Here is a 16167-nt window from a genome sequence, read left to right as displayed (position 1 = left end):
TTGAATGGTGAATACAGGACATCTAAATCCTCTAAATTGGTGCTTTGGTTGCTGCACAGTTGAAATGACACAGCAGCGTCTGATCAGGACAAATCCTGAGACATGCAGGCTGATGCACACGAGCGCCCAGCAAGTGTTATTAGAGACGGCTTAGCTTGCTAGCGGTACTGTGAGTGAGCTAAAGAAAATGCTATATTTAAATTGCTTTCAAATGCATCAGGGTGAACTGTGTCCCAGTGATCCTGAATTAAAATGTGGTCATCGACCCTTAATGCATGTCATGCCCACTATTTGGCCAAAGTTGCAGGTGCAATAACGCAGCAATCATTACCAACCTCCGACGGGAAAAGCTAAAATGAGCCACTCAAAGTCAGAGTTCTCAATAATAAAACCAAGAAGCATTTGTTTGACATCACACAACAACAGAAGTGTGCATTAAAAATGTTAAACCATCAACTAAAAGGCCAAATAAAGTATAGTATAATAAAGTATAGTATGTAAATGTCATATATGTATAAAAGGAGGCTGCACTGCTGAGTGTTGAGTTGTGTGCACACTCTTATAAAGAAACATTAGTTAGTCTGTCAGGGTCAGCCATGTCTTTCTGCTCACGATTGGCACCGTAGATGTGGAACTGTTGCGTATTTCAACTGGGGAATCGTCTACCTCTGACTAATGGCAAAGGTGCACGCCAAATGCCATCTACAGTTTAGATTCTAGCCCAAGTCGGCTCCATGTTAACTTGATGAAATGTCAATAAGTTCATCATTTCTAAAATATATTTAAATAAAACATTTTGTCTGGAGGAATCCAACTCATGGAAGATTTTAAATCTCGAGTCAAGACGGGTCAAATCAACCTTTGCTCAATCAATACGGCCATCAAAATAATTATTGGAAAAACAAAAGAGCAGTAAATGCATGCTGCGGACAGGGAGAGTCTGCCAAAGTGTGTAACACTGTACAGTAAAGTATTACACACACACACTATACATACATGACAACTACACTATACAACTTAACTAAAAACAATTACGACTAGATTCAGTTTTCTTTTATGATGCTCTGATATAGCGGCATGTCTATGATCAGGATTACACACATGAATCACACATTTTGATTTACGCTGCATGAGGTCCTGTGTTGACATGAGGACCATGACGATCAAATAATCAATAGACCGGTATTAGAACAGAGAGAGTTGTGGACATCGACTACACTTCATAATAAAAAAGAAAGGTCATTTTCATTTCTGGAAGTGTGTGCACACGTTCAAGTGTGCCTGCCTGTAATCCCTTTGTCATTCTCTCTCTCACACACACACACACACACACACACGCTGACCCTGTGGCCCACCGGCATCCCGTCAGTCATGCTGTGTGGAGGTTAGCGGTGTGTAATTAAACTAGCCTTCTTATCGGCTCATCTCTAGACTCGGGTAATAACCTCCTCTGCTTCCATCTTCCTTTCCTCTGTGGGCCGGCAGATCCAGATAAGGACGATGGCAGAAAGAAAGAGAAAGAGAGAAAGAGAGAGAGTGTCCCGTCCATCTGTGTTATGTGTAAACTCAACAAAGTGCTCATTATACAAACTCATTTGTATTAAATCAGCTGCTTCCTACTTGTACCACACAGCCATTACAAAGACCTTTTTCCCCCCATGTGTTCAACCTTTCTGCACCTGACCGGTCCTGGATTTTATCACCGCGTCCCAGATCCTGTTGAATATTCACCATCTCTGCTGGTACTCATATCACATCCAACAGCAGGCCACAAAGCAGAACCTGATAGGAGAACGCACACACAAACACACATGGACGCGCCGCAAAACTCTGCTTCAAGTTGTTCTCGCTTAAGTCTATTTTAAATTTCCATGCAGACATCAAAGTGAGGCTAGTTCCCCCTCCGCAGGTGAGGAGGGGGGAAAAAACGGGACGCACGCCTTCAGCACTTTCCTCTGATATTAAAAACGACCGCCGCTAATCCATTGGCGCGCCTGCAATCCAACACCGCAGCTACTGTACGGCTCGAGGGTGATGAGACAAGCATTTTTTACTGATACGTAAACACACAGTTGGGAAAATAAATACAAAAAAATCGAAGCGAGACATGTCCTGAAGCTGCAGCGTCAGGGATGAAAGGCGGGATGAAGATGTGAACGCCGTGTCGATGGAAGGACGGTCAACCACAGAGGAACTGCACCGCGTTTCAGAAATGTTACACTGAGACGCACTCGTTTCTTTAACGGGCCCCCTGGTGTTTGACCCCGTGGGATGACCTGGAAGTGTTCAGCCTACCAGTTTCATGGTGAAGTTGTTCTGCTCCCAGCGGCACAGCATCAAACTCATGTTGCTTCTTGCAGCTTCCTTCCTCAGAGACACCTGCCTCACACCGAGGAGGACCGTCGGTTGGCCAGCCGGGCCCAAATATGAGCCATCAGAACCAGGTCCAGACTACAGCTGGACCCCACTGAGCTGCAGCGAAACACCCCGAAAAATCCATGGGGGGGTGGGAGGGGGAGAAAAAAAACTGAATCCAAGGAGGAGGTTGCAGGTTTGAGCAAAATGTCCTGAATGAGTGCACCATGAAGATCCAGAGGAAATGGGAGAGCTGCTGCTCGCTCGAGCCCCAGCAGGTCTCTGCTGTGTGCCTGAGGGAGGGAAGGAGGGAAGGACGGAGGGAGGGGAAGAGAGGGGGGGAGCTCGGTGCCTCCAGCTTCTCTCCACCCACTCTGGGATACGGAGGAGGGAAAAATAAACGCAGGAGGCAAAAGGCAAGAGGAGCTCTGCGGCCTCTGCTGCGGCTCCGAGAGGAAGCCAAACCAAACGCACCGAGGAGAAGGAGGAGGAGGAGGAGGAGGAGGAGGAGGAAGAGATCCCCCCCTTCCCCTCCTCTTTCGCCCACGGCAAAACAGTGTGCTGTTGCTCTTCAATGGGCCATCGCTCATATTGGGAGCAGAAGAGAAAAGAACAGACCTCCTCACCTCCTTACATCCGTCCCCCTGATAGTCGAGACCCTCGTATGACAAAAAAAAAAAAAAAGAAAGTGAGGAGAATAAAAGGATGATCAGTGTCCCTCTTGATAACAGATGAGGGACTGAAGAGAGGGAAGTACAGCGCTCAGAGGCCAAACCGCGCCGCGCTCAACGCTAACCGTCTCTTTTCTATTTATTATTTCTTAAACCAGCTCCTCTGCTGTCTGTTAAAAAAAAAAAAAAAAGAAAAGCCGGGTTTTTTATTTTCCCCCGACCAGAGACGGAGCAGACCGGTCTCTGATCAGCCGTCACCCACATCACACTGCAGCAGCTGCATGTGTGTATTTATGTTCATGTGTACAGCGGGGACCTAACCTAAGCATTCATGTATGTGTGTGTGTGTGTGTAAGTGTGTGTGTGTAAGAGAGTCCACAGCACAGGATGCCCTCCGTTTGAGTGCAATCCAATTCCCTATATACATACACACACACACACACAAGCACACACACACACACACACACACACACACACACACACCACAACCAACCACAAATTACAAGCCGAATTTGAATTTTGGGAAAGGCCCCAAGATTTACAGAAAGTTCCCACAGTAGGGGGATGCATGATCACTTCCAGCAGGCGGTACACAAGCGCTCTGAGCTCCACGATACAACAATAAGACTGAAGCCATGCCGACAGTATAAAGTAATGACCTGTGAGGTTTTTGCAGAAATAAATGTTTGTTTTTGCTTCTCTACTGCCAACAGCAATGCAACTTGCAGTGGGTTCGCGACGTTTTGTTACGCTCATTGTCTGGTGGGAAATGATGCATTTTATGGAGAAAAGAAAAAGACATTTGCAGTTGAAATGCACATCAAAAGTGTTCCTCTGGCAGGGAATTTACACTGAATGGCATTAACAACACGCTGAGACCGGCTTGCTGCTTTGTAGGGCATTGTGTGTCAGCAATAGTTGAAGTTTGGACTTGTGGTTTGCAATGCATTATGGTTGCAAATGTGTACATGTACGGCAGCCACCGTGGACAAAACAAGAAGAACTCCATCAACAGAATATCCAATGAGGATGACATCACAATGAAGACCCACACTAACTGATAGCGGTGTGAGGCTGGAGGAGCTAAATGCGTTAGCGTTGTCTTCGTAAGCTAACATGCTCACAAAGAGCAGGCCGGCGGTCGAAATAGTCCCAAAAGATTCTGTCCCGTGTCTTTTGCTTTTCCCAGACCTCAATGGAAAACATCATGTGAAGGCTAATTTGTAAAGACCGAGGAAAGCCGCAAAGAATTGTGGGACGAACTGATCTCCTTTCCTTTGAAAAAAAAGAAGGTCCAGTGGACCCTGTGCTAAAAGGGATTAGTATCAAATCATCAAAGCTTCCTGAGCACTGAGAGATCAACCTGCAGTAATCATGGCCGCCACTAAGAAACTCTGATGCATTTCAATCAGTTAAGAACTTTCTGAACAAAAAATAAACCATTAGACTGCAGCACAAGTGTAATGTTTACCATGGGCACCATCTTATTTTAGTAGTTAGCATGCTAACATTTGCTATGTAGCACTAAATACAAAGTAGCTGATGTGGATTGGAATTAGTTTTTCGGGTGTTTCCTCTGATGATGATGATGATGATGATGATCCTCTCAGCACCATGAATGAAACAGTGTTGTCCCGTAAAAATGTACTTTTTTAAAACTGTAACTAATATCGCACATGCGGTACCTTTTATCTTACATTTCACACACCACAAAAAGAAACCCTTCCACTCAGCCTGCAACGCCACAGAAACATCAGTCCCCCATTGCTCCTAACTAGCATTGATTTAATGACATTCTGGCTCAACAAGAAGAGAATATGTCAGCATTTAGTGTTTGTGTTTAACAGTTTTCGCACAGGCCTTCAACAAGCCCATTAAGTGCAGCCGCAGTGAATGGACTGAGTCCGGTCCCTTTCACAGCCCCAGATAAACCTCAGTGTGTCAGGGACAATGGGGGGAATAACCCTGCCAGGGAGGGCCTTTTGTTTTGTGGAGGGAGGGTGGGGGGGGGGGTGAACCCCCAACTCAGAGCTTTCGAGGCTGGGGGAGAAGATTGGGGTGGTGGTTGTTCCTGCTGCCTGGCTGTTCCCGTAGTGGGTGAAGGATGGGGGGTGAGGGACATATGGAGTCGCTGGGGGTAAAGAGACACGCACAAAGGCAGTGGGACGGGGGTCTGCTGTGGAGGTAATGGTACACTGACTACTTTATCCGGCTTTTTTATTGACTTCTGTTATCAAATTATGAAGCTGATTGGAACACGTTTAGTCCAAAGATGGCATCTGGGCCTGACCCCCGGCCGACCCCCACCAACGATTAAACAATCTGTGCTCCACGTTGTTGTATCTTCAGATGCAGTAAAGGGGCCACTGCTCTAAAATTCTTAATATATATCATTTTTACACATAAACATGAAGAGAAAGATTAAATTAAATGAATTTAATTTGTTACATCTCTTGGTTCGTGGCTTTTATCCAATATTAATGATGCAGCACATTTTGCAAAACAAAAGTTTTTGTCTTGTATGCACCGTGTTCGTGTGGGTGTATTTGTGTGTGTGTTTTTGTGATGATGTGTGGGAAATGTCGAGACGTTTCCAGTCAGTGAAAAGCTTTGTGAGTGGCAGATTAACAGCCCCATATTCTGATTCTAGATTTATCAGGGAAGCTTAGAGGCCGCCTGAGTCAACTGAGCGAGTGCAAACATGCAGAACGACACACACACACACACACACACACACACACGCACGCACACACACACACAGAAGCCATGTTGAAATCATAAAAATGCTGAGAAAATCCATCTTTTCTTCAGGAGTGTTTACTCTAAGAAGTCACATCTGAGCACCGCTGAGAGCCTCTGCAGCTGGAAGAAGCTGCGTCTGAACCTTTGAGTACAGGGTGTCACATTAAGGTGTTATATGGTTGTCTGCTGTATGTCTAGGTGATAAAAGCCCTATAAAGGTGACTTTGCATTGTAAAACGGTGCGCGTGCATGGCGACAGAATGACTAAGTTCAGAGACAACGTTTCAACATGCACTCCTGTTTTCTCTTCTAAGTCCGATCCATAAATCTGATTACTATGTTATATTTAAGCAGGTCAACTAATCAGATGGGGAATTACATCATGTGTGTACTTAATACACACATAGTGTTCTTGTTGCATCAAAACCTTAACAAGCAGACGCCATTGTCTCTCTGCATGGCTTCACAGAGGTCGTGAAGTTATCCAACCGGCCTCTCGGTCCTTGTTGACCCCCGGACACGGGCCTCTGGGGAGGGCGACTCCAGCCCCGCTGACCTCTCCCTGCTGGCCTCTCCTCCACACTGCCTTCTGTTTCCAGACAGAGATGGAGCTGATTGTGTTAGTCTAACCGCCCGATTCCCCAGGGGAGCGTCGCTCACAATGACCCGCTTTGTCTGCGCCGAGCAAACTAACGCAAAGGGAAGCAGACAAGGAGAGAAAGTGAGGAAAGGAGGGCACCTTGAGAGTGTGGGGGGGGGGGGGGGGGATCAATGGATGAACGTTGACTCAGGAGAAGCAGATGCCCGACCCGAATAATAGGGTTACGTCCTCCAGCCATGACCTCACACAGGAAGGCGAGGGGACAACCGCACAGGAAGTGGAATCTGATCGAGACGCATTAGGCAGAGATGAGGTCATTACAACTGGAGCCGACTGCCATATGATCATGTACACCCCCCACCCCAAAAAAAAGAGAAGATATCCAACAGAATATGAAAAAACAAACAAAAAGGTAGACATGAAACTTTGAAACCTTTTTGAAAGTCATCCTGCAGAAGATAGTGATTTATTGATAACAAAATGTTATGTTTTTTTAATGTGTTTCCTGCCAGCCAACAAGACAAAACCCATCTTTCCCAACTTTGAGGAAATAGGAACACTTTTTGATACTATACAATGATACTATACAATCGTTGGGCTTTCTGATTGTTATTTTCTTCCAGTGAAGTAGATAAAGGGTCATTTAAAAGCTCTGCATGCAACATTTTGATAAGAATTCATGAAAAATGAAATCAATGCTTCAACTGGAAGATCCTGGAGTAAATTTGGATATAAAAAACCCAACAAATCTTTCAATATCTGTAAATAAAATCCTGCAGCTAGAGTTTTTTTGTGTGTCATTTCTCTCTGGAAAGCTGCTCAGGTGGCCTCTGGGTGAGCACCCCGTCGCTCACCCTCAGATAAAAGCCACAGACTTCAGGTCTGCTGCTATCTCCCCATCTGACCAGACTACAGCTGCTCCGCCGGCTTCGACCCGGCCGTGCTTAACCTGCAGGACGGTCGTCTCCGTGCTCTCTGAGCGCCGCGCTCGTCGCTCTTATCGACAGCAACGCGGGCCTCCACCTGCCCGATGCTGATTGTAACACGTGTGCGGTCGCTGTGGGGTGAAACCCTCTTATCTGCAAAGTGTCAGCTTTCAGGAACCTTTGAAATATAAAAAAAGGCTTGATCTCAGCCTGACAAAAAGACTTTTTGACGTTTTTGAACGACGGCGACAGATACAACCACGATGTGATATAAAGCGCATGGGTTGAATCCACGAGGATGACTTACTACACCTAACAAGACATGTCCTGTTTTTTGTCCCGAGTGCTTTGTCTGAACTCCTGCAGTCTGTTAAAACCTCAGTTCTGCCTCCAAACAATGAACTCTCCAACAATGAGTCGCTAAAAACATCCATTAAATCTGGATTTAACTTGCAGCTTCGCCAGAGGAGACATATGTGTATGTGTGGTCCTTTGTCATGGAAATAAATAAAAAAGGAGCAATATAGTCACTCAGACCCCCCCCACCCCTCCTCCACACACACACCCACACAGTCAATCTGTCTCCGCAGGGCGGGCGGGAGGACATTAGCAATCCAATGCAGCACGGTGTTGCTCTGCCTTTCACTCTCACCTGCTGGGCCGGCCTCTCAGGAGACTCTCGCTGGATGTGAGAGCCGTAAAAAAAAAGAAGTCATTATTGCTTTTCACAGGATGCTGCGGACAAGGAAGAGGAGGAGGAGGAGGAGGAGGAGGAGGAGGAGGAGGAAGAGGAGATGCATGAGAAAGATCTCTTCTCGGGGTCAAGAGAGACGGTTTTAAAGGTTGACGCTGACATTCCCCGACTGAAAATGCAGCTTTGAAATAATTAGTCTTATCTTGTGTTTGGTATTTTGGCTTAAAAATCCTTCAAAATTGCATTTTAATCAATGAAGTGGACAGCAGGATTCTTTATTGTCAGTAGGGCTGCAACTATGGATTAGTGGCATGATAAAGAAAGCTCTTCAATGGAGTCAGAAAATGTCTTGACCGCCTCAAGAGGAAATCTTTAAGATGCTCGTCCCTGCCGTCACATCCCGACCTCCATCAGTTTCATCTTGGATCTCTAATCTTCTGTAAACTATGTAACCAGGCGGTTGATATTAAAACAATACAGAACCAAGAGGCGTTCAGGAGGAGGTTATAGTCCCACATGGAATGAAACAAACTTCATCGCCTTCGGCCTCCGACACAGTAAAACATCAAATGTAACTAAACTAACGCGATTGTCTTGAGTTAGCAACTCTTCAAAGGCGGCAATCTGGATTTTCATTACATTAAACATATGTAATACAACGGGGACTGAGCCTTTAACCCACTTAGGAAAGTATCGCAATAGGTCTGTATCTGCAGTATATTTGCTGTCTGTGGCGACAGCCCGGAAAAATTGCTTCATCACAGTTTTTCTTCATTGTAAAAATGGGATTATGCACAAAGATTCGGACAATTTGGAGCTTGTGCATCCAGACTGCTAAACTCTAATCATAGATAATTGTTCTCACTCATAGAAACTCTAAATCCACCAGGACTGAAACCATAAGGGTTGCTATTTTAAAGCTATTCATATATATCTAACGTAATGCAGCTATTACTCATATATGATGTCATTGCCGGTTTTCTTGAATGGTTTTAACTAAATATATATCAGCTCTAATCTCTACTCCTCATCTCCATGGATCCCTAGTTTGCCATTAAGGGTCATTTAATTAGCTTTGAATCCATAACAATATAAATGAGTTCACACACACAGCGCTGCGTATCGCCGGTTTCACGGTCAAACCAATTCCCAGAATGAAATTACAACCAATTTAAATAATTCAAATGAACTCACGCGATTACATATCTCCGAGAACGGAGGAAGATGAATTAATAAAGCTGATGAATCCATCACGCGGTGATGATTTAATATACCCGGCTCTCCTCTGTCCTGAAGGCGGGCGGGGCTAAATTGTGTATCCTGGTTTTTATTTACCAGACAATCATCTGGGTAAATGTTAGCAGAGGTGACCTGCGACCCTCTTCACTATGTTTTTGTGTGATTGGTGTTCGGGTCCCGGACCCAGATGAGCTTTCATAATGAGTCTAATAAAGGCAATCTTTACATAGAGCCCGACTTAAGCCTTTATCTGGAAAGATACTTATTAAGATAGGAGCTCCTTATCTCACCGGCACACAGACAAATCTCCCCTCTGTGTGGCTGTGCGCTCGTGTGTGTGTGTGTGTGTGTGTGTGTGTGTGTGTGTGTGTGTGTGTGTGTGTGTGTGCTCATGACTTATGAAGGAAGGACCGTGCACGCTCCACGTAGTAGCAACATAATTTATTTTTGCAGGCTCTCCTGCTGTGGATGCGGCTTTGAGAGCCTCTGCGTTTGAACCTTTTTCCTTTTTTAAAGCGGTAGCTGAGAATTAATGAGCTGACAACAATAAGCACTCGGAGAAAAGAGGACAAAAATAAATAATGAAAGAGGGAGAGCGAGAACGAGGGTGAAAGAAAACGGGGAGAGACAAAAAAGTGAGGCGTTCGCGATGAATGGAGAAGCAAAGACTGTGGCCTTGAATGACTCGCGCACACGTTCGCTCTCTCTCATGCTGGTGTTTGTGAATGGAGTCGGGTGTAGTGTAAAGAAGCCGCCACTAGAGGGCAGCAGAGTATCTGTGCAGGGCTTTGCACTCTTTGTAATAACAGTATGGTAAAAGGTTAAAGGTCACAGCAGCTTGTCGTTTCATTTGGTGTCACACACCAGAGACGGATAGACCACCCCACACACACACACACACACACACACACACACACACACACACACACACACACACACAGCAAACAGCTTCTAATACCATTCACACATTTCCAGACTATCACCTACACATTAAATTCTGAAGATTGCGCCAGACTTTACACTTTCACTCTCTCACACACACGCACGCACGCACGCACGCACGCACGCACACACACACACACACACACGCACACACACACACACACACACAGCTGAGCATAGAGACAAGTCCTCCCTCCGTTCTGGATGTTTCTCTCTTCCTGCTGCTGCTCTCGCTGCATTATGGATTAACTCTTTGTTACAGGTGTACACAACATGTTTGTGTGCTCAGTGCCAACTGGGTCATCCAGCTGGATGTCTGTGAGGAGCAGGAGTCTCGTCAACACTCTGCCTCGGCTCCACTAATCCTTCAGATTACCTGCAAATAGTGTGCCGGCCGCAGTTTGAATGTCTCTAAAGCACATCTTGTTCTTACAGTTTCCTGAAAAAAAATCTCAAGAGACAATCCTGGTGAAATAAATGTAAACTGATAGAGATTGAAAGAGCAAGAGGATACAGTGTCCTAGTTGAGAAGTGACTCAAACCTCAACCCACTCTTGCAGCATGACTGTACTGGATTCAGGTCTATTTGCTGCTACTTTGGTCCCTCCGCCCCTCCAATGATGGATTTCTCTCGCTGTACTGTGCTGGATATTGGTGAAAAATGTTCACTCCAGAGAGTGATTGCACTTTTTCCTGATTATTAAACTGGAAGAAAAGAGACTTTCCACATCGTGTCTCCCAAAAGCATCAAAAACATGAAGCAGCCTCCTCGTCTCATCTCACTTTTCCCCTCAGAGCGGATTGGATTCACTCGGAGGACCAGTGATGTCTGTGCACCAAATCAGCACCGACAATTCTGCCTCTCAGGCCTTTTTCCTCTAGTCCAGTGTCTCTAGAGGGAAGCCCAGCAGACACAGTCTATGAGGACGATACAACTGAGCTCAGAGGCAACTAACACTCCTGCCCTGTTGCAATAGTTGCAAGCAATTATTGCTTGAAATGACCGACACAATGATACAACACTGTACTGTAGTTAAAGGGGACACATCATGCTCATTAGCGATGTCATGCTTTTACATAGGGGCAATTTCTACATGCTTTATTATTCAATTACATGTTATTTTCCACTGTCTGTCTGAATAAACCTGATTTCACCCTCGCTCTAAAACGCTGCGCTTGTCTCTTAAAGCCCCCCTCCAAAAAAAAAGCCAATTCTGCTCTGATTGGCTGGCAAGAAATTTGCGTGCTGTGATTGACAGGACGATGACGCTACTTGAGTCGTACCTGGCGTCTATATGTCACTCCTCTGCTGTCCAAATATGCCAACTTTGGGTTCACTGGTTGCAAAAAAACAAAACAAGATGGCGACGGCCAAATTGCTGAAAATCAAGGCTTCAAAACGGCAAACCAGAAACCAACGGAAACCAACACGATGATACGTCCACATGTCTATGGATGAGCCAAGATGGTGCTGAGGCTCTGGGTGGAGATACTTTAACACGCTGACTGGGTTGTTTTATATCACAGGTTGTGGGTTTCACTTCCAATACCAACATGTATGTGAACAACCACTAGTAAAAAAACACCTGAATAGACTAAAAAAAGGCAATTTACAATGACAATATAAACAGCAGCAGCAGGTGATTCTCTTCCTTGAACATTCAGATAACACTTAAGTGTGCTGCGGACACACACACACACACACACACACACACACACACACACACACACACACACACACACACACACACACACACACAGTCAGCAGTGACAGATTTCAACACATGACTGCAACATTCACATCACTGCTGCTGGTCAGGAAGGTCAAGGGTTAACCCAGCCGGGGGGTGAAGACGACTGCTTCATCAGCACCACGGGGATGGAGAGGAAGAAAGGACAGAGGGGAGAGAGAGAGAGAGAGAGAGAGAGAGAGAGAGAGAGAGAGAGAGAGAGAGAGAAAGAGAGAGAGAGAGAGAGAGAGAGAGAAAGTCACAGAAAGTAGGTCAGAGAGAAAAAGAAAAAGCGCTATTAGCCACTAAACAAACGCCACCAGCAGCGGGCGCCGTGTCCGAAGGCACTGAGCTCCAGCGTCTCCTCCTCACGCCATCATCTTCATCTTCATCATCATCACGCAAGACTCACATTTGTCTCCTAAACCACAACGGTCGCTGGACACCTCTGTGGCTCCAAGTCCCGCCTACTAGTGTAAAGACAGATTGCTAAGTATGCAAAAGCTGTCTCTCTAGTCCACACACACACACACACACACACACACACACACACACACACACACACACACACCTCCTTCCCCTCACTGCCTTACATGGCGTTAAGAGCCATCCCTCTCGCCGCTGCAGCCGTTTGTGTGGGGTTGCTAAGAGCTGCCAATGTTTCACACAAACACAGCGAAGCAGCCACCCTGATATCCTGATACGCCGCCACACCGGACGGCACAGACGCAGCCGGCTCCGTCTCCTTCCAGGAAGAGGACTGGATTTGGCTTTGCCTTTCTGTTGTGCTGAACAGAGCCAGAGGAGAAGGAGGAGGAGGAAGGAGGTGAGGAGGGAGGGGAGGGGGGGGCAGCACTGATATGAAATGCATCACCACATCGACACAATGTGAAGTGTTTGATGACGACTGATGGTCATTGCAAAGAAATGGCAAAGTGACCTTTCACGCAAAGACTGAACGTCTTCACGTGTTTGGAGCAGAGTTACTGATTCTCCTTCATAATTAAATCGCTTGATTTGGAATAGAAATAATGAACGGTTGTATATATTATCAAGAAAATATACCTCAGATATATCTCAGGTGGACGGAGATCTCATGAAAAGAGTGGATATCAGTGAAGATCAGCGGGCGTGGGTGGGTTTAACCTTTTGGAAACCCTGCGAAAATCCTCCCACGCCAGTTTTAAGTCCCAGCATGCCCCATTCAGACAATCTTTTGGCATAAAATACGTCATTCTTCTCATTTTTTAACCGAACAACACAGTGTTTTGACTGAAACTCCTTCCTAACAGGCCAAGACTTCATTTTAATGTGATTTTTGTTGCATATTCTGATTCTTTAGGTTCTAATCTTTCTAAAAAGGTGTCTTATTGCCACATCACATATATCACATCATGCTGGATGTTCATAGTTACGATCAAAATATATTTTAAAAGTGATTTCTTTGCAGATGTACATTTTGTTCCCAAGACTTTGCTGAACAAACGCATACAATAAACACAAGTATTGGAATCAATTTGGGGTTCCAACGACGACTCAAACACAGGGAGGTGTGGAGCCATGGGGTTAAGGTGATCGTTTTACATCCTGACCTGAGAGTCTTCTCTATCCTCTGAGTCCGGTGTGACGCTCCTCCGGGGTCCCGCGCCCACCTGCTGGCTCGGCGAGGGGATGTGGGTCTTGAGGGGCGCCGAGGGCAGAGCGAGAGCCGAGGGCCGGCCGTGGTTCTGGGGGATGGGCAGGGCGCTGTGCACCGGCTTGGGTTTGGGGAGTCCCGACTTCATCTTTGAGGCCACCAGGATGGCTGGCATCTTCTCCCCGACCGCCCGATGACCGCACGCCGCCCTCCGACTCGCGCCGAGTTTGGAAATAACTGACACCTGAGTCAGCAACGGCTCCTCGTTAACTCACATGTGGTTTTCCGGCTGCTTCTGTAACCTGATTGAAGAAACACGTGTGCAGTTTTGCACCTGATCCACCGCTGGGTCGAAGGAATGTGTGTAATTTGTCGGGGTCTTTGCTGCTCCTGCTGGATCTCAGCAGGGGGGGCGAGCTGAGCTCCCTGACATGCAGCAAGGTGGGGGGTTTAAAACCCACCGATTCCACCTGTTTCCTGTTATGTAGTCGCTACAGCTCTTTATATCTGGTAGAAAAGACCATATCCTCCTCACAGTTTTCTGTAAAGAATAAAAATGTGTCCAGGTGGAAATGAGAACATCCAAAAAAGTCCAAGAAAAGGAAATCAAAAAGCCTCACTTCTCTCTTGGAGGATTCCCCAGTTGCCTGGTGGCAGAGCGACTCTTCCTTCCACTTATTTTCCCAACACTGAGCAGGAAAAGGATCCTATCCAGGAAGGCAGAGCAGTTCCTCTCCCACAGAGCTGTGTTAATTACACCATCGCTTCGGGATGACAGGAGGGAGGACGGAGCTCCGTCGAGGAGAGAGATGGAGGAATAAATAATAAAGAAAAGAACAAGCAGCAGTGACACGGCGACCGCTCGCTCCAACGACCGCTCAGCTTGTGACTACAGCCTGAAACACACTGCGCTCCGCTGCCGCTCTGCCTCTCCCCTCTCTCTAAGTCGCGGTTAGCAGCAGGTGTGGCTTAGATCAGGACTGACATATGTGGAGAAAAGCTCAACGCATTGACTCAGTGTGCTCCTCCAGCCTGCTTCTTTATGTCTCTGTTTGTCTTGCAGCTATGTATGTATATCCCTTCATGCAGATGCCCAACTCGGAGACGCATTTAATCCCATTTTGAGATAAATCGGTTGCCAATTCCTCTTGCTATACTTTTGTTTGCTTGTGAAGGACTTGAGTCCCACGAACAATTAGTAACAACGTCTGGAAATTAGGCAAATCACTCATCCGGTATCCATGTGAGTGATACCGGATGAGTATCACTCACATGTTAAATATCATTTCCGAAGCTGGGAACCAATCAGTCCATTTTTAGATGAAACATACGATTTAAAGGGGATAATTTCACAAAACAAATATTGCGTGCAAAGCCTAACATTGACATAATACAATGTCTAAACTATAGACGGTGGATGAGAAGTGGACGTGGTTGTCGACGCGTCACCCGTTGGTTTGTGGACTGCCCCTTTGAAGCCTCTTGTTTAGTATTTTGGGCGTCACCATCTTGGTTTTCAGCAACCAGTGAACAGACATTACCATATTTGGAATGCGGATAAAGCTCTGGTTGCAACCTGTCAATCATAAAGTAGCCCCGCCTACTCTGCTTTAGATATCTAATTAACTGTAAATTTAACTGTAAACTAGCAAATCAGACCAAAGGCTCATGTTCACAATGTTTACTGAGGACATAAATCAAGTGAGAAGTAGAGTCGTTTCCTCATTGACGGTTATTTTCGCAACCAGAGGAGTCGCCCCCTGGTGGTCAGGAGAGAGAATGCAGCTTTAACATACAAAGCATTGACTTCTATACAACCAGAGGAGTCGCCCCCTGCTGGTCAGTAGAGAGAATGCAGCTTTAACACACAAAGCATAGACTTCTATACAACCAGAGGAGTCATCCCCGGGTGGTCAGTAGAGAGAATGCAGCTTTAACACATGAAGCATAGACTTCTATACAACCAGAGGAGTCGCCCCCTGGTGGTCAGGAGTGAGAATGCAGCTTTAACACATGAAGCATAGACTTCTATACAACCAGAGGAGTCGCCCCCTGGTGGTCAGGAGAGAGAATGCAGCTTTAACACACAAAGCATAGACTTCTACACAACCAGAGGAGTCGCCCCCTGGTGGTCAGAAGAGAGAATGCAGCTTTAACACATGAAGCATAGACTTCTATACAACCAAAGGAGTCGCCCCCTGCTGGTCAGTAGAGATAATGCAGCTTTAACACACAAAGCATAGACTTCTATACAACCAGAGGAGTCGCCCCCTGGTGGTTAGGAGAGAGGATGCGTTGCTTGACTGTAAGTACAAGAAGTGTGAATGACCCATTATAAACATGGACATGATTGATGGATGGAAGAAATTCTCAAGTCAAATCGTTGTTCGTGAATGTTGCGTCATGCTCCGAGAGCTCTCCAGGAAGTGCACCAGGCAGCGACACTGAACATGATGTATTAATAGACTCTCTTCGCTGGAGTCTCTCCCTCTTCTCTTTCTTCTGAGTCCATCAAGCTCTTTTTTCCTTTTTTAAATATGAGGACGGCCAATTAGTGGACGAGTGTCAGATCTGCCTGACTCCCAGCAGCCTTAGTGAAGGCTTCAGAGGTGTTGACTCAAATCCTGCTGC

The 16167-nt window shown here is 46.1% G+C and overlaps 1 protein-coding gene across 5 annotated transcripts in view; it reads right to left on the bottom strand.

Moving 5' to 3' along the window:
• Positions 1–14260, bottom strand: part of nav2a (neuron navigator 2a) — a 103147-nt gene extending 88887 nt beyond the window's left edge. For 4 of the 5 annotated variants that reach the window (XM_068571727.1, XM_068571745.1, XM_068571752.1 and 1 more), the window contains exon 1: positions 13493–14260. In XM_068571727.1, the coding sequence (XP_068427828.1) occupies positions 13493–13711 (219 nt within the window). In that variant the 5' untranslated portion in view covers positions 13712–14260. Of the gene's footprint in view, positions 1–2295; positions 2379–13492 lie in introns of those variants that run through there. The other variant, XM_068571761.1, reaches the window with a different exon arrangement.
• Positions 14261–16167: the final 1907 nt, after the last annotated feature.

Source organism: Clinocottus analis, unplaced genomic scaffold, assembly GCF_023055335.1.
Source record: "Clinocottus analis isolate CAN_PGR_092001 unplaced genomic scaffold, fCliAna1.0.p SCAF_1, whole genome shotgun sequence".
Classification (NCBI taxonomy): Eukaryota; Metazoa; Chordata; class Actinopteri; order Perciformes; family Cottidae; genus Clinocottus; species Clinocottus analis.
The sequence above is the reverse complement of the archived record's forward strand: the minus strand, read 5'-3'. Positions and strand labels throughout refer to the sequence as shown.